Source organism: Mobula birostris, chromosome 27 (assembly GCF_030028105.1).
Source record: "Mobula birostris isolate sMobBir1 chromosome 27, sMobBir1.hap1, whole genome shotgun sequence".
Lineage (NCBI taxonomy): Eukaryota > Metazoa > Chordata > Chondrichthyes > Myliobatiformes > Myliobatidae > Mobula > Mobula birostris.
In genome coordinates, this window is record NC_092396.1 from 5,427,794 (window position 1) to 5,441,384 (window position 13,591).

The 13,591-nt window shown below is 46.3% G+C and overlaps 1 protein-coding gene across 6 annotated transcripts in view; it reads right to left on the minus strand.

The window, feature by feature from the left end:
* Nucleotides 1-1,181: 1,181 nt before the first annotated feature.
* Nucleotides 1,182-13,591, minus strand: part of klhl17 (kelch-like family member 17) — a 69,588-nt gene continuing 57,178 nt past the window's right edge. For 5 of the 6 annotated variants that reach the window (XM_072245290.1, XM_072245291.1, XM_072245287.1 and 2 more), the window contains one exon: nt 1,182-6,792. In XM_072245290.1, the coding sequence (XP_072101391.1) occupies nt 6,564-6,792 (229 nt within the window). In that variant the 3' untranslated portion in view covers nt 1,182-6,563. The remainder of the gene's footprint in view (nt 6,793-13,591) is intronic. The other variant, XM_072245293.1, reaches the window with a different exon arrangement.

Consider the following 13,591-nt stretch of genomic DNA (forward strand, 5'->3'; position numbering starts at 1 on the left):
GGTCTGTTTCTGTGCTGTAGTGTTCTATGACTATGTCAGAAGTGAAGGAACATTCAAAGGTTCCCCAAGTTGAATAATCACATCCACTTCTGTGTTCACTTCCTGGGTCAAGGAGAAGAGTGGCCTGTATTTAAATGGGCAATCTCAAACTGTGGTGTTGAACCTAACCATCTACCAAAGAGCAGTTTAGATTTTTCCTTGCTGATTTCCACCAATACACAGCACAGTGATGCAGTTAGTAAATCCACTCCCTCAAAGGGCCAATGACAAGAGTTCAGTCCCAACCTCTGGTGCTGTCTGTGTGAAGCCCGACCTCCAGTGCTGCCCAATTGGTGATTGTTGGTGCTGTATAGCATCATGGTAACCACAACGCTACCATACCACCAACAGGAGTGAATGTGAGAAACTCCTTTGGCAGGGACCTAGCAAGGACGCTGCATCCTTGCCAACTACATTGTTGGTGCAGCGCCATCCGTTGATACACAAGCCAGGCCAGCACGATATGCAGAGCAAGCTGTTGCCCGTGTCGCAGGCTCACCCCTCTCCACACGGCTGATGACCCCAGAGGACCAGCAAAGACCAAGACTGTTTGGCAGCCGAACAGTTGCCAGTCAGCGTTGAACTCAACATAGGACTGCCTTAGGGGACTCCAGCTCCGAATTTTCCCTCGGGGTTTACACCCAAATCCTTCCCCACAAGTGGGTATAGTTGCAAGGCAGCAGAGGTCCGAGAGCAGTTTTCCTTCTCCGAGATGAGCTGCCAACCACGGCCGACAAGTCCCACCTCCCACCGCGACTGGTTTTAAGGTGCCAGCGGCCCACCTTTACTCCTTCTCCTGTCAGCAGAAACGGTTCCACCGGGCTTTGTGGCTGAGGCACACGTGAGGTCAGGACCTGGACTTGTTGTCAGAGGCTGTTTGAACGCATGGCTTTAGGAGGACTTAATAGGCAGTGGGAGCATATCCCTACTATTCCCGCCTCTCTCCTGTCTATGACAACCTTAAGGAACCACAAAAATAAACAAAAATGGGATTAATATCAGATTGGTGTGAGTTTTAATGGTCAGCACAGAGGCCTAAGGCACCTCTATCTCTATCTCCTCATGACTCTAATGCATTTTCATTTCAGTGGAAATCTGGAATCTTTTCATAGACAAATGAACCAACTCCAACGGTCATAGAAAAGGACATTTATTTCACTTGACAGCTTGTATTGCTATTTCTTTTAGTGCAAAGGTAATGAAAACATTTCACATAACATAAATTACCCATAAATAAGCAACAATTTCACATGTGTTAACAGTAAATTAAAATAGACCCGTGGCATTTCACCAGCCTGTTCAAACATCTCATTTTCTTTGTAGCTGCACACGTGGAAGCTAAGTCATTGCACCGAGGTTAAGGAGGAGCAAAATCTAACAGAGAAAGAAAATGAAAACAAGTGATCAGCTGCATGAGGAGTAAACTTACAAAAGGTTTGTAGGGTGGGGAGCCCATTTTGACAACTGACCATCTTTCTGAGATGGATTGAGGTGGATCAGACCAACCTAGAAGAGGCTTACAAGAATTATCCCGGAATGAAAGGGTTAACGTATGAGGAACGCACTGACTGTAGAATGGGGGTGGGGGGGGGGTTGGTGGGAATCTCACTGCAACCTATCAAATATTGAAAGACCCGGATAGAGTGGACGTAGAGAGGATATCTCCTATAGTGGGGGAGTCTAGGATTAGAGGGCACAGCCTCAGAATAGAGGGACGTCCATCTAGAATAGAGGTGAGGAGGAATTTCTTTAGCCAGAGGCTAGTGAATCTGTGAAATTCATTGCCACGGACAGCCGTGGAGGCCAAGTCATTGGGTATATTTAATGAGGAAGTTGATAGGTTCCTGTTTCGTAAGGGTGTCAAAGATTACAGGGAGAAAGCAGGATATTGAGGTGAAAAGAGAAAATAAGTCAACTATGATGGAATAGTGGAGCATATTTGATGGGCTGAATGGTATGTGCTCCGATGTCTTGTGGTCTTGTTTCTTCCCTCTGACCTCACACAGAATTACTCCCTCTCTAGGTCACCAATTCAATTCTGACAAATGGTTTTTGACCCAAACCTCTTTTTCTCTTTCCACAGATGCTGCCTTACCTAATGAGTCTTTCCAGCATTTTGTTTTTATTTTGGGTTTCTGGCAGCTAGTTATTTTCATTTGCACTCGAGTCACAATTAATCGGATTCCTTCTTTATGTAAATGGTTGTTCTTAGTAACGGGATGAAAATGGATCTGCTGTGTCAGAGAGTGAAAGGAAGAGTTGGATATAGCACCATCACATATAGTTTAGCCTAAATATTCTGCCCTTTAGCAGAATTCTACAGATGTACTGTGGAGAGCATTCTAACTGGTTTCATCTCCGGCTAGTATGGAGGGGACACTGCACAAGATCAGAAAAAGCTGTAGAAAGTTGTAAACTGCCAGCTCCAATATGGACACTAGCTTCCCCAGCATCGAGGGCATCTTCAAAAGGCGATGCCTCAAAATGGTGACATCCATCATTAAAGGCCCCCATCATGCAGATATGCCCTCTTCTCATTGCTAGCATCAAGGAGGTGGTATAGGAGCCTGAAGACAGAGACAGAGACACACACACACACACACACACTTTAGGAACAGCTTCTTCCCCTCCACCATTAGATTTCTGATTGGACAATGAACTCACGTACACTACGTCAATTTTTTTTCTAGTTCTCTCTTTCTTTTGCTCTCTTTTTGCACTACTTGTTTAATTTATATATATTACTTATTATAATTTACAGTTTTTATGATTGTGCAATGCAAAGTACTGCTGCTGCAAAATAATGAATTCCACGTCATGTGCCAGTGATATGAAACTGATTCTGATTCTGATTCCCACACTTGCCTCATCAGATCTTATCATCTCCACACATTCACTGACAAAAACGTGCAGATTGAAACGTTGGACCAGGATGAAGCCATTTCGCTCCTTTGGACGTCTGCCATCAATAGATCATGACTAATATGACTCCTTATATGTTTGACATTTTCCTCTACTGATCGATACTTTACATTGATTTTGGTTAACTTACCCCACATTTAAAATTAAAATGACCGGAAAGTGATGACTCTTTGCTCCAAGGGGAATCATCAGATATTCCGTCTGGACTACGATAGCTGAAACTTCTCTTTTTGCACTGCTGAATTGAATTTTTTAAAAATGCAGAGCATTCCATGCACCCACCATTTTGTGTTTAAAAAACCTGCCTCTGACACCACCCCCAGTAGTTTCTTCCAAACACTTTGAAATTATACCCTCTCGTATTGGCCATTTCTGCCCAGGGAAATGCCCACACAGTTACTGAAACTTTGGATGAGCAGAACCACACAAGGCAAGGGAAGGTTAAACACCAGAGATTCTACAGATGCTGGAAATCCAGAAAATCACACACAACATGCTGGAGGAACTCAGTGGGTCGGGCAGCATTTATGTAAATGAATTAACAGTAGACTTTTCATGTCAAAACTCATCAGGACTGAAAAGCAAAGGTGGAAGATGCCAAGATAAGAAGGTGAGAGGAGGGGAAGGAGGGCAAACTATAAGGAGATAGGTGAAGCCAGCTGGGTTGGGGAGGGGGAATGAAGTAAGAAGCTGAGAGGTGATAGGTGGAAAAGGTAAAAGGGCTGGAGGAGGAATCTGATAGGAGGAGGAGTGGACCATAGGCAAGGAGGAGGAGGAGATCCAGCGAGGAGTGATAGGCAGGTCAGGAAAAGAGGGAAGAGGCCAGAGAGAGGAATTGAAGAAGAGGGAAGGGTCTGGGAGGAAAGAAATTACCAAATGTTGGAGAAATAGATGCTGCCTGACCCTCTGTGTATCTTCCACATTCACAATTTTGTTTAGTTTAGATTGCAGCATCACTGTATACCTTTACCACAAGAGATTCTACAGATGCTGGAAATACAGAGCAACGCCCACAACATGCTGGAGGGACTCAGCAGGTCAGGCAGCATCTCTGGAGGGAAATAAACAGTTGACATTTTAGGCTGAGACACGACGAAGTGTCTTGTCCTGAAAAGTCAACAGTAAAACTTAAGACTGAAACATCGACTGTAACTCTTCCTAGAGATGCTGCCTGGCCTGCTGCATTCACCAGCAACTTTGATGTCTTTTGGTTGAGTAAAACTTCAGATTCAGTTTAGCTCAGATCGCTGCATCACAGTATATCTTTGTGAAAAACATGGTTTTGCCGTTAAGGGCTTTAGTTGTGATTTTTAAAAGATTATTTTATTTAGAGCAGGGGTTCCCACCCTGGGGTTCACAGACCCCTCGGTTAATGAGAAAGGGTCTATGACATGAAAAAGGTGGGGAACCCCTAATTCAGAGATACAGCGCCTTTTGAGTCCCACTGCCCAGCAACCTACCTATTTAACACTAGACAATTTACAATGACCAATTAACCTACTAACCAGTATGTCTTTGGAATGTGGGAGGAAACCCACACACCCGCAGAAAGGACGTACAAATTTCTCACAGCATGCCTTAGAGAGGAACTCCAAACTCCGACGCCCCAAAGCTGCAATAGTGTCACACTAATGGCTGCTCCACTGTGGCACCCTATAAAATGGAAATACAGGTCTGGTTAAGCACACACTATCCAGGACAGGGGCTCCCAGCCTGGGGTCCATGGTGCCCCTGCTTAATGGTATTGGTCCACGGCATAAAAAGGGTTCAGAACCCCCGATCCAGGAGCTGTAAGAGCGGGTGACAATGACCTACAGAGAGGGGCAGCATTGCAACCATGTTGGAGAACCATATTACAATTCACCTTGTGGGGAGGTGGATTAGAGGAGGATCAACTTTAAGCAAAACTGTAACCATAACACATCTTCCACATCTTTTCTGCATCTCCCAGGAGAAATGAAGATAAAATGTTCAGTAGATCATGCCCAATCCTTGCTTTCTCAATAAGGTTCACAATCAACTATTTCCTCTGCTTTTCTATTTCTTTGCACTGTACCGCTGCCACAAAACTAACCATGTCATATCAGACTAATAATAAACTTGACTCTGATTTGTCTGTTACTAACGACGTGGAGACCAGAGGATGACAGTAAGTTAAAATAAACTTGTTTGCAAAAGGTGAAGGCAAATGAACAGAAGCCTACGTAACTGCCATTTAAAAAGATTCAGTACTGTGCAGAAGTCTTAGGCAGATACGTATAACTAGGGTGCCGAAGACTTTTGCACGGTACTGTAGTAATTTTATGTATTGCACTGTACTGCTGCCACAAAAAAAACATGACATATGTGAGTGATGATAAACCTGATTCTGATATGGGTCTCTGTTGTGGACTGAGAGTGGGAAAGGGGAATCATGGTTGGGAAAAGGGGAAGGGAGAGGGGAGGGAGTGGGAAGCACCAGAGAGACATTCTGTAATGATCAATAAACTAATTGTTTGGAATCAAATGACCTCACCTGGGGTCTCAGGACTGGGTGTGTCTGTACCCGCGCCGCACCTCCCCACCCCTGCCACTCCCCCACACCTCTGCCACGGCGCGCCTTCCTCGCCATTCCCAACATCCTTTGCTCCCACCAGACTTTCAAACTCGCTCTCCACTCCACGTTGACAAACACAGCACTGTGCAAAACCCTTTGGCATCCGAGAGAGATATATATATACCTAAGACTTTTGCACAGTACTGAATACATTAAATAGTCTTCTTGCCCCTAGTAAGCATTAACTTAGTGAGTCATGAGGGAACCCACTGGTGGTGGTCAGTACCAAATATACAGCTTATTTCTGCATTCTGTTAGATGCCTGAACCCAGAGGATGTGGAATATTACTGCCCATTCACCTGCATCTTTTTGTGTCCAATGTTCTGTATTCTGGTTATGGTCATTACCAAGGAGCTGATATGTGAAGTAATATGCTACATAGTTTTGAAAATAACTTAGCAACTTTGAGGAAGTCGTTGTAAAGGAGGTGTTTGGTGATCACCACTGCGCTCAGTAACCACATTTCTTGTCACTCGTGTGGGCTATCGGTGATTTTTCTTTGACATTAAATAAACGTGCAACATGCCAAGAAGAAACCAACCTCAGATGGAATAGGGCTCAGAAAACAACAGAGCCTGTGTTTGCTTAGTACTGTGGGTTTCTCAAATAGAGCCACTTGGGCGTTGGCCTAACTTCCAGAGACATTGTCGGCAATCGCGTCAGTTCTCAACCTCTTGAGCTGATGTCAGGGTTGGATGAATTCCAACCCCCAACTAAAGTCTGGAGGTTCCAGAACTGACCCCAGGCGCCTGGAGTAAAGCCAGTTCACAATGTACAATCGGATCATGGCTGTAGTGTCTTCACTCCATCTTATGCTACAACAGTGGCGAGGTGGGAGCCTCCCTTCTGGTGCTCGGGATGTCGTCTTGTTGATGCTGATGGTACCCCAAAAAAAAAATTCTGCAGCAGAGCCAGCCCCTAGGGAAAGTCACGTGGCGGCGGCTGGCTCCTTCGAGGAGGACTGTGTGTTCGTACTGAGGTAATGCCCGGCCTCTGGCTCGAGCGTTAGAGGCTGGTGGAAGAAACTGAGAGGGTGGGCGAAGACGGAGGGGGGAAGTTGAGCAGTTCGAGCACGGCAACACCCACGCTGCTCCGCCGGGTGAACATGCAGGAGGCTGCCACCCACTTGTTGGTGCGAGGGTTGTACTTCTCAATGGAGTTAAGGCTTGAGCTGCCATCATTCCCTCCAACTGCATAAAGCCACCCGTCCATCGCCACGAGGTCGTGCGTGCTCCTGGAAAGGGCAAAGGTTAAAGTGTGACATCATTACAGACACATGGACTTCTGTCAGCACGGTAGACTAGACTTAGAATATAGAACACTACAGCACAGTACAGACCCATCAAGTACCATCAGCATTTGTGCCACTCTTTTTACCCACTGGGACAGAACACAGTGGACTTCACCCCCGATTCCTGTGAACACGCATCTGACTTTCTATTCTGCCAGGATACAGAGGCTTCACTGAATGTACAGTAACTCCTTTAAAGTTACACAAACCACAACAGCCTGATTACCTTGCTCCAAGGTTGCCAACGTTTGGGATCTTCCTACATTCCCATCAACTCTTCCCCCACACATCCCAATACCAGCACCGATTTCAACTTCGCGGTTTATTTTATTTAGAGATACAGGCCCTTCCGGACCAACGAGGCCACACTGCCCCATTACACCCACGAGACTAATTAACCTATCAGACCGTACGTCTTTGGACTGTGGGAGGAAACTGGAGAATGTACAAACTCCTTACAGGCAGCGGTGGAGTTGATCCTGGGTTGCCGTCGTTACGTTAACCGCTATACTGCTGCGCATAAGGGGGACCGTTAACCCTCTACTGTCAGGCTCCTGACCCAGAGGGGATCAATTCACTCATTCCAACACTGAAATGTTCCCACAACCTATGGACTCTCTTTCAAGGACTCTTCGTCTCGTGTTCTCGATATCTATTGCTTGTTTTTTTTATTATTAGTATTCTTTTGTTTGTTTTCTTTTTCTATTTGTACAATTTATTATCTTTTGTGTGGGCACGTGGCCAAGTGGTTAAGGCATTGGACTAGCTACCTGAAGGTCATGAGTTCGAGCCCCAGCCGAGGGAATGTGTTGTGTCCTTGAGCAAGGCACTTAATCACACATTGCTCTGTGACGACACTGGTGCCAAGCTGTATGGGTCCTAATGCCCTTCCCTTGGACAACATCGGTGTCGTGGAGAGGGGAGACTTGCAGCATGGGCAACTGCCGGTCTTCCATACAACCTTGCCCAGGCCTGCGCCCTGGGGAGTGAAGACTTTCCAGGCACAGATCCATGGTCTTGCAAGACTAACGGATGCCCACAGGAAAATGAATCTCAGGGGTTGCATACAGAGACATATTTGTACTTTGGTGATAAATTTACTTTGAAGTTTAGAGCGGCCAATTAATCTCCCGACCCAGAAGTTTAGAGGTGTGGATTCAGAGAATCCAGGGAAAATCCACAGCATGAGGCGGGGTGACGTTCAAACTCCACACGGAGAGCACCAGAGGTCAGGGTTACTGGAACTATGAGAGAGCAGCTCTGTTATCTGTGCCACTGGAATGCCTGGGAACTCACTCTGTGGCAGCTGTGGGAATGGATCTGCATTCCTGCCCCGCCCATTGCCACCATCTTGCTCAACCACTCGTCTGGCTCGCAGCCCAGCAGCATTCCTCCACTGCTGGCCTGGTGCTCTGAACCACACTCACATTCCTCGCACAAACAAGTGGGCTGGAATGAGCTGGCACTGCAACAGCTCTACATACCAGTGCGCGGGCTGGGGATCTGTCGACTCTTTCCCTCCAGAAGACCAAAAGACATAGGGGCAGAGTGAGGCCATTCAGCCCATCGAGTCTGCCTGGCCTGATTCTGAGCTGTGGCATTACAGCCGATAACTAGTCTCTCTGAACTGAGCGACACAAGGGTGCTTTACATGAAGCGTCAGTGACCGCAGTGGAGCAGAAAGTTCATGGCCAGAATTTCACCTGGGGGAGAGGGAATGGAAAACACTGAACAGGGGTCTGGTCTCCGTTGACATGCCATACGAGAGAGAGGGAGAGGGAAGGGGAGAGGGAAGGAGAGAGGGAGCATGCCTTTGGTAGCTTTGGGCCTGTACTCAGTTGAATCCAGAAGAACGAGGGGGAATTTCATTGTAACCTATCAAATACTGAAAGGCCTAAATAGAGTGGATGTGGAGTGGCTGCTTCCAGTAGTGGGAGAGTCTAGACCCGAGGACACAGCCTCAGAATAGAGGGGCATCCACTTAGAACAGAGATAAGGAGGAATTTCTTTAGCCGGAGAGTGGTGAATCTATGGAATTCATTGCCACAGATGGCTGTGGAGGCCAAGTCATTGGGCACATTTAGAGTGGAGGTCGACAGGTTCTTGATTAGTTAAGGGCATCAGAGGTTACAGGGAGAAGGCAGGAGAATGGGGTTGAGAAGGATAATAAATCAGACGTGGTGGAATGGTAAAGCAGACTCGATGGGCCGAATGGTATAATTCTCCCCCCATGCCTTATGATTGTAGAAAATGACAAGTTTAGTTGAGTACTAGGGATGAATTTTGCACATTGGTTTTTTGCCAGTCTTTATCTATTGTTTTTCATAAATTCTATTGAATTTCTTTATTTTCCTGTAAATGCCTGAAAAGAAAATGAATCTCAAACTAATAAAGGGTGACATATACGTACTTTGATAGTATTCGACAATAACGAAACGTCATTTTCCACAATCATTAGACCATAAGGTGTAGGAGTAGAATCAGGCCAATCAGCCCATTGGGAAGTCTCCATCATTTGATCACGGCTGTTTTATTATCCCTCTCACCCCCATTCTCCTGCCTTCTCCCAATACCTTTGATGCCCTGACTAATGAAGAACATATTTGATAATAAGCTTTGAAGCAGCAGAGATCATTTCTGGGCAGGAAAAGGTTAGTGTAAAACAGTCAGCCGCTAGTGTGCCATTATTCACACTGTGATTAAAAGACTGTGAGATTTATTGATTTCTCTCAACACTTGGGGCAGGGAAGAGTCTGGTGTTTCTTTCTGCTTTTTGTGATCCCGTGATCTATTCTGCCCCAGGACATTTCTAGCTTGACAACACTGTTCTATTTTTGCCAGGCCTGTTTCCATTTCACAGGCCAGGAGCTGAGGGGAAGGATTGCTCATGGTGTCTGCACAGAGGCCCCAGATCCGGAGAGCGAGAGGTGCGAGTGTCAGGCCTGGGCTGTGGACAAAGTGCACATGCCTAACGCAAGTCACCGAGACAAAGGTCAGCTTGAACAGTGCTGGCTATGACACCACCTCTTTGGTCAAGAAAACACAACAACGTCTTCACCTCCTGAAGAGATTGAGGCTGCCCCCCTCCCCATTCTAACCAACTTTTACAGGAGCACCATCGAGGGTGTCCCGACCAGCTGCAGCACCATCTGGTACGGGAATTGTGAGGCATCTGACTGTAAACTCTACAAAGCATTGCGAGGACTGCTGAGAGGATAATCAGAGTCTCTCATCCACCCATCAGGAGATATTTATCAGGAGTGCTGTGTACACAGAGCCCTTAGCATTGTCAATGATCCCTCCCATCCATCCAACAATCTCTTTGATCCCCTACCACTTGGCAGGAGATACCGTAGCATTAGGACAAGAACTGTTTGGATGGGAAACAGCTTCTTCCCCCAGGCTGTGAGACTATCGAACTCCCTGTCACCACCCAGGATTCATCACACATGAATCGCCGGTAGCGTTATACTGCTTACTTTGTACCCTGTGCTGCAAATGCAGCCTATTATTCACGAATTTATGAGTGGTAATATTACTTTGTGTTATGAGTGACATACGTACTGTGTTGAGCACCTTGATCCAGTCAAATGTCGTTTCATTTGGCGCTGTGCATGTGTCCCGTTGAATGACAATAAACTGAACTTGAACCCGGTAGTTTGGAGCTTTCCACCTTTTGCAACGGAGGATGTTGTGGATTTCGAAGAATGTGCAATCAAACAGAGGTCAAAGGCATCCTGAAGGTCAACTATCATTGTATCTGCCTGTCTGCTTCACCGCTGTGTAGCGGTGGCCCTCCAAAGAGAGAGTGTGGAAGTACGATATTTTTGACCACACAGCTGTATCCCTGAGACAGCAACTGCGGTGTTACCAACCCCCAGAAACTTCACCTGTTTTAATATTTTCCATTACAGTCCAACTCAAATAATCTGGCATTAATTGGGACATTAGTGGTGCTGGTTTAGCAATTTTTCTCAATTACTGGAAATGACTCCCACACATTTTTACTCAGACCAGATGCAAGGGTCTCAACCTGAAACTCGAATGTTTATTCCCCTCCAAAGATGCACCCTGACCCATTGAGTTCCTCCAGCACTGTGTGAACTGCTTATGTACTAATTTCACCGTCTCAACATTACAAAGCAGTGCAGTAAATATTACAGCAAACCAGCTGAGTTAAACGGGAAAGGGAAATATGCACAAGCTCTAAACCCCTGCTCCAGCCACACACCTCCCACATTAGAAAATAGAACATAGAACAGTACAGCACGGGAAGAGGCTCTTCAGACCACAATGGCTGTGTGGAAAACAATGTCCAAATTAAACCAGACTTCATCTGCCTGCACACAATCCATCGCCCTCCATTCCCTGCACATTCATGTGTCTAACAAACAGCCCCTTACACATTGCTCACACATCAGCTTCCAGCACCATCTCCGGCAGGACGTTCCAGGCACCTACCCCTCCCTCTGCAAAAAAAAATCTGCCCCACACACCACTCCTAATACAAAGATAGGTGGAGGGGGAGGTAGTGTTGAGGAAGCAGGGAGTCTGCAGAAGGACTTGGACAGACTGGGCAAATGGGGAAAGAAGTGATAGATGGAATATAGGGCAGGGAAGTGTATGGTCATGCACTTTTGTAGAAGGATTAAAGGGGTTGACTATTTTCTAAGCAGGGAGAAAATACAAAAATCAAAGGTGCAAAGGGGCTTGGGGGTCCACGTGCAGGATTCCCGAAAGGTAACCTGCAAGTTGAGTCGCTGGTAAAAGGATGGCGAATGCAGTGTTGGCATTCATTTTGAGAGAACTAGAATATATGAGCAAAGATGTGATGCTGAGGCTTTATAAGGCATTGGTCAGACTGCACTTGGAGTATTGTGAGCAGTTTTGAGCCCCTTATCCAAGAAAAGATGAGTAGGCATTGGGGAGGGCTCGGGGGAGGTTCATGAGAACGATCCTGAGAAGGAAAGGATTAACGTACGAGGAGCATTTGATGGCTCTGGGCCCGTACTCGCCGAAGTTTAGAAGATTGATGTGGAGGCCTCACGGAAACCTATTGAATATTGGAAGGGCAAGAGTGAATGTGAAGAAGATGTTTCTTAATGTGGGTGAGTCTAGGACCAGAAATGAGAAGAAATTTCTTTAGCCAGGGGGTGGTGAATCTTGGCCTGTACAGTTGTCTGTGGGAATTATTTGCCACGGATTACTGGGGAGGCCAAGTCATTGACTGTATTTAAAGCAGAGGTTACACACATAAAAGTTGCTGGTGATCGCAGCAGGCCAGGCAGCATCTCTAGGAAGAGGAACAGTCAACGTTTCGGGCCGAGACCCTTCGTCAGGACTAAGAGCAGAGGTTGATAGGTTCTTGGTTAGTCAGGGTATCCAACGTTATGGGGAGAGGGCAGGAGAGTGGGATTGAGAGGGATAATAAATCAGCCATGATCGAATGGTGGAGCAGACTTGATGGGCCAAGTGGCCTAATTCTGCCCCTATGTCTTATGGTCTTAAACCTTCTCCCTCTCACTTTGAATGCATCCCTCCTCCTACTTGAAGCTTCTACCCCTGGATAAAAAATAAGCCTGACTGTCTGTCCCATCTATGCCGTCTATCATTTTAGAAACTTCCGTCAGGTCTCCCTCAGCCTCTGATACACCAGGGAAAACAACCCTAGTTTGTCCAACCCCTCCTCTAATCCAGGCAGCTTCCTGGTGAACCTCTTCTGGACCACAGTGTCAGGGAACACCCGGGGTCACGTTTCTGACACATGGTCACCCCACTGTCCATGGCCAGATGGGGAATTCCCAAACAATCAGCTATTAGAGACGCACTCATTTGAGAATGTTCTAATTCATCTTTAGTTATATTTATTTACTTCTCCGTGGATTGTCACCTTGTCGTGGTGGAGAGGCTTGTGTGGTCCTGTGATCCTGAGAGCAATGCCGTCTGGAGCTATGCTCCTGGTAGGGTCACCCATGGCGGTAAGGTCAAGGGTGAGGTCCCTGACAAAGAACAATCCAACCAAGACCTCAACGGTGGAGCAGGTGGACGAAGTTACTTCGAACCCAACGGCTGTGAAGGCCGATCAAGGCTGCAACAAATCCATCAGCTTCAACCGTCGTGGTTTCCATGCCATTGGAATCAGTTGGTTGATTTGTGAAGTATCATATGCTTCTTGGAGTGCAACATCAAGTACACGTTAAACAAATACGCGCATAGGCGTCTTCACTCTGTGGGACACTTCTTCAGAACGAAGATCATCATCCTCGACCTCGAGGGATAGCCACCATGACGATATTTATTCACTAAAAGATTTTAATGAACTGATTAGATAGGCCTAAAGGTCGACGTGGGTGAGGTGGGCCTTAGCATTCATTTCAAGAGGACAAGACACAGAAGCCATGATGGGACGCTGTGGCTTTGTAAGGCATCAGTCAGGCCACCTTTTGAATATTGTAAGCATATTTGGGCCCCATATCTAAGGAAGGAGAGGATCCAGAGGACATTCGCACGAATGATCCTGGAATGAAAGTTTTATTGTATTAGAAATGTTGGATGTTTCTAGGCCTGTACTTGATGGGGTTCAGAAGGGTGAGGAGAGATCGCACTGAAACCTAACAAATACTGAGAGGGCTGGATAGAATGGACAAAGTGAATATGTTTCTATTAGTAAGAGAGTCTAGAATATCAACCCACACTCAACCTATCCAGGCAAATCGCCTCTACACCTTCACTAAAGCTTCCA